The sequence below is a fragment of the Nanorana parkeri genome, unplaced genomic scaffold, assembly GCF_000935625.1.
Source record: "Nanorana parkeri isolate BGI_ZX_2015 unplaced genomic scaffold, ASM93562v1 scaffold1563, whole genome shotgun sequence".
NCBI classification, from domain to species: Eukaryota; Metazoa; Chordata; class Amphibia; order Anura; family Dicroglossidae; genus Nanorana; species Nanorana parkeri.
This window is the reverse complement of record NW_017307831.1, coordinates 1-448: the sequence shown is the minus strand read 5'-3', so window position 1 is coordinate 448 and position 448 is coordinate 1. Positions and strand designations below refer to the sequence as shown.

At 44.4% G+C, this 448-nt stretch overlaps 1 protein-coding gene across 1 annotated transcript in view; it reads right to left on the bottom strand.

Annotated features, from left to right (window-relative positions):
* The window catches only part of RNF20 (ring finger protein 20), a gene marked incomplete at its 5' end in the record, with an annotated part of 25,434 nt that extends 25,205 nt beyond the window's left edge, over positions 1–229 (bottom strand). The window contains one exon of the mRNA XM_018570612.1: positions 44–229. Within this exon, the coding sequence (XP_018426114.1) occupies positions 44–229 (186 nt within the window). The remainder of the gene's footprint in view (positions 1–43) is intronic.
* Positions 230–448: the final 219 nt, after the last annotated feature.

The window sequence follows — 448 nt, the reverse complement described above, 5'->3', positions numbered from 1 at the left end:
GCTCTAGTTTTTATTTGTGAAGTTCTGTAGAGAAGGTTCTTACCTGCGCTGTCCAGTTTGGAGGAAAGCTGGTCTAACCGCGTGTGCAACCGGTCATACACCGATACAATACGGGCAACGGCACGACGTGAAGACTCCACACGTTCCTGCAGCTGAGACTCTATTTCCTCACTGCTGCTGCTGGCAAGGGTGGCCAGGAAAGAGAGGGGCTGATCCGGAAGCCCTTCAACTATGTATATAAAATGAGATTAATGTCATCAATTTGAACGTCAGTACAGATATCTGAATAGTCAACTGACAGATTTTATGGACCTTTATAACAATATAGGATCTTTGCTTGGAAGCGGTTTAATTGATAATGGGAATTTTTGTTATCCATAGAAGGAAGAAAAACGATACGAGAGAAGAGAGACAGGAGACACAGGAGAGAGAGACAGGAGACACAGGA